At 32.4% G+C, this 2,879-nt stretch overlaps 1 protein-coding gene across 1 annotated transcript; it reads right to left on the bottom strand.

The window, feature by feature from the left end:
* Positions 1 to 805: 805 nt before the first annotated feature.
* On the bottom strand, positions 806 to 2,173 carry LOC119614037 (protein I'm not dead yet-like; the record flags this gene model as incomplete). The annotated part of the gene is made up of 6 exons (XM_037970129.1): positions 2,087 to 2,173; positions 1,911 to 2,017; positions 1,739 to 1,855; positions 1,527 to 1,675; positions 1,173 to 1,463; positions 806 to 1,117 (listed from the first exon to the last, which is right to left on the bottom strand). Coding segments are annotated over exons 2-6 (935 nt in total), but the record flags the coding sequence as incomplete, so codon positions are not given.
* Positions 2,174 to 2,879: the final 706 nt, after the last annotated feature.

Here is a 2,879-nt window from a genome sequence, read left to right as displayed (position 1 = left end):
TCTGTTCTAGTTCTGTTCTAGTTCTGTTCTAGTTCTGTTCTAGTTCTGTTCTAGTTCTGTTCTAGTTCTGTTCTAGTTCTGTTTCTAGTTCTGTTCTAGTTCTGTTCTAGTTCTGTTCTAGTTCTGTTATCGTTCTGTTCTAGTTTCTGTTCTAGTTCTGTTCTAGTTCTGTTCTAGTTCTGTTCTAGTTCTGTTCTAGTTCTGTTCTAGTTCTGTTCTAGTTCTGTTCTAGTTCTGTTCTAGTTCGTTAGCTGTTCTAGTTCTGTTCTAGTTCTGTTCTAGTTCTGTTCTAGTTCTGTTCTAGTTCTGTTCTAGTTCTGTTCTAGTTCTGTTCTAGTCTGTCTAGTTCTGTTCTAGTTCTGTTCTAGTTCTGTTCAAGTTCTGTTCTAGTTCTGTTCTAGTTCTGTTCTAGTTCTGTTATAGTTCTGTTCTAGTTCTGTTCAAGTTCTGTTCTAGTTCTGTTCTAGTTCTGTTCTAGTTCTGTTCTAGTTCTGTTCTAGTTCTGTTCTAGTTCTGTTCTAGTTTGTTCTAGTTCTGTTCTAGTTTGTTCTAGTTCTGTTCTAGTTCTGTTCTAGTTCTGTTCTAGTTCTGTTCTAGTTCTGTTCTAGTTCTGTTCTAGTGTTCTAGTTCTGTTCTAGTTCTTCTAGTTCTGTTCTAGTTCAGTTCTAGTTCAGTTCTAGTTCAGTTCTAGTTCAGTTCTAGTTCTGTTCTAGTTCTGTTCTAGTTCTGTTCTAGTTCTGTTCTAGTTCTGTTCTAGTTCTTTTCTAGTTCTGTTCTAGTTTTGTTCCTTTTTACATTTACTCACTTATTATTTATTTCCTGACCCACTAAGGATCCCACTGTTATACCAATACATGAACCAAAGTACAACACTGATGCTAATATCATATGTGTATTAAAAGGCGGTAGTTCTTGGGCAAGAGACTCCAAAGCCAACCTGGAAGGTTCTTTTTCATAAGCTATTGCCTGAGCTGCGGAGCTCTGTGAACGCTTGTAGCCCAAGAAGATAAATTCCAAATAAAATGTTGTAAAAATTAGAAGCATTAGGGAGACGGGTAATGAAATCAAAATATATTTCAAATGGAAATTGTTATCCAAATTGGAAAGGGAAGGTTCACTGCAAAATTAAATATCATTTTAATGAAAAAATTATTCAAAATTTCACTACTTACGTTTCAATAATTTTCCTTAAAGCCATGCCGCTATCTGAGGCTATGGCTGTTGTTATGCTGCCAATATTTATGGCATAAGCTACTCCTATATAAAACGCATTAGCTACTTTGGAGGGATACGGAGTTTCGTCATCTTTTAGTATCACAGCTTCATCGATAGCTTTGCAAATACTTATCTGATCTAACAGCTGCAAAATTGCTCTTATAATTGGCATCATGAGAGCACAAACAATGGCGGCTGGTAGTAATGTTGTTAAAACATAGGAAGTCAGCATGAGAATTAGAAGTAATCTAAAACATAAAGTAAATTTTAGTTAAGATAAAAATGTGGGATATTTGATAAACAACACAAACTTTTTAGGATCACAGCTGAAAGTGGACATTATAAGGAAAGCATAACGCTTGTTCACATTACAGTGCTGTATGGTGGCGGCTATAAAATTGGATAATAGGAAAAGAAATTGAGCATCACGAGCATAGGACATGCAAATTTCTTGAGAGCCCTAGAAAGAAATGGAATTTTCAATACAGTTATAAATCTTAAGCTGTAGTAGAACGTTACTCACCATTACACCCATTATGGGATAGAATATTATAGGCAATAGTCCTGTAACTCCTACAGGCACCACATCCACCAAGTACCAAATAAAAGCCCAAGAGATAAGAAATATGGAGCGCCATTCCTATTAATGATATAACAATGAACTTTAAAATTTATATGTATTTAGCATTACCTACCAATTCCGGTTTTAGAAATAACAAAGGCAATATTTGCAGCGGAGAAAAAAAAGTAGAAAAAGCCATTCCAATGTATTTGAAAACAGTTCAGAGAACGCTCAGCAAAACTATATTGGAATTAAAACTTAAATAAATAAACAAAAAATCACAGAACTAGTAAAAAAAATTGTAAAAACCTCATTATGCTATATTTCCAAAAGCTTTCATTACTTTTAAAATATTTTTTATATAATAAATATTTCAATTCGTTGACAGGTAATTCATAGAAAATCAAGAGAAAGAGTTTCACAAATACAAAATAAAAATCAGTCTTCGAAACATATTTTATTTTAATTTAAAATAAATTTCTTTAGAAAATTATGTCTTTACATAAAATTCCTTAAGAAATTTTGCATATATGTACATAAATCTCTGTAGAAAATTTGTGTTGACATAAAATTATATAGAAAAAATTGTTTTGCAAGATTTTTTTTACAATTTTTTTTTTTTTTTGGAAAATTTTGTTTTCACATAAATTCTATAGAAAATTTTGTATTGATATATATTTCAATAGAAAAAGTTGTCTTGACATAAATTTCTTTAACAAAATTTTTACAGAAATTTCTAATTCAGTTCTAGTTCAGTTTTAGTTCAGTTCTAGTTCAGTTCTAGTTCAGTTCTAGTTCAGTTCTAGTTCAGTTCTAGTTCAGTTCTAGTTCAGTTCTAGTTCAGTTCTAGTTCAGTTCTAGTTCAGTTCTAGTTCAGTTCTAGTTCAGTTCTAGTTCAGTTCTAGTTCAGTTCTAGTTCAGTTCTAGTTCAGTTCTAGTTCAGTTCTAGTTCAGTTCTAGTTCAGTTCTAGTTCAGTTCTAGTTCAGTTCTAGTTCATCTCTAGTTCAGCTCTAGTTCAGTTCTAGTTCAGTTCTAGTTCAGTTCTAGTTCAGTTCTAGTTCAGTTCTAGTTCAGTTCTAGTTCAGTTCTAGTTCAGTTCTA

This window comes from Lucilia sericata, unplaced genomic scaffold (assembly GCF_015586225.1).
Source record: "Lucilia sericata isolate MDLA Ls3-8-SP2 unplaced genomic scaffold, ASM1558622v1 Contig002524F_arrow, whole genome shotgun sequence".
NCBI lineage: Eukaryota > Metazoa > Arthropoda > Insecta > Diptera > Calliphoridae > Lucilia > Lucilia sericata.
Note: the sequence above shows the minus strand (reverse complement) of the source record. Positions and strands in the feature narration are given on the sequence as shown.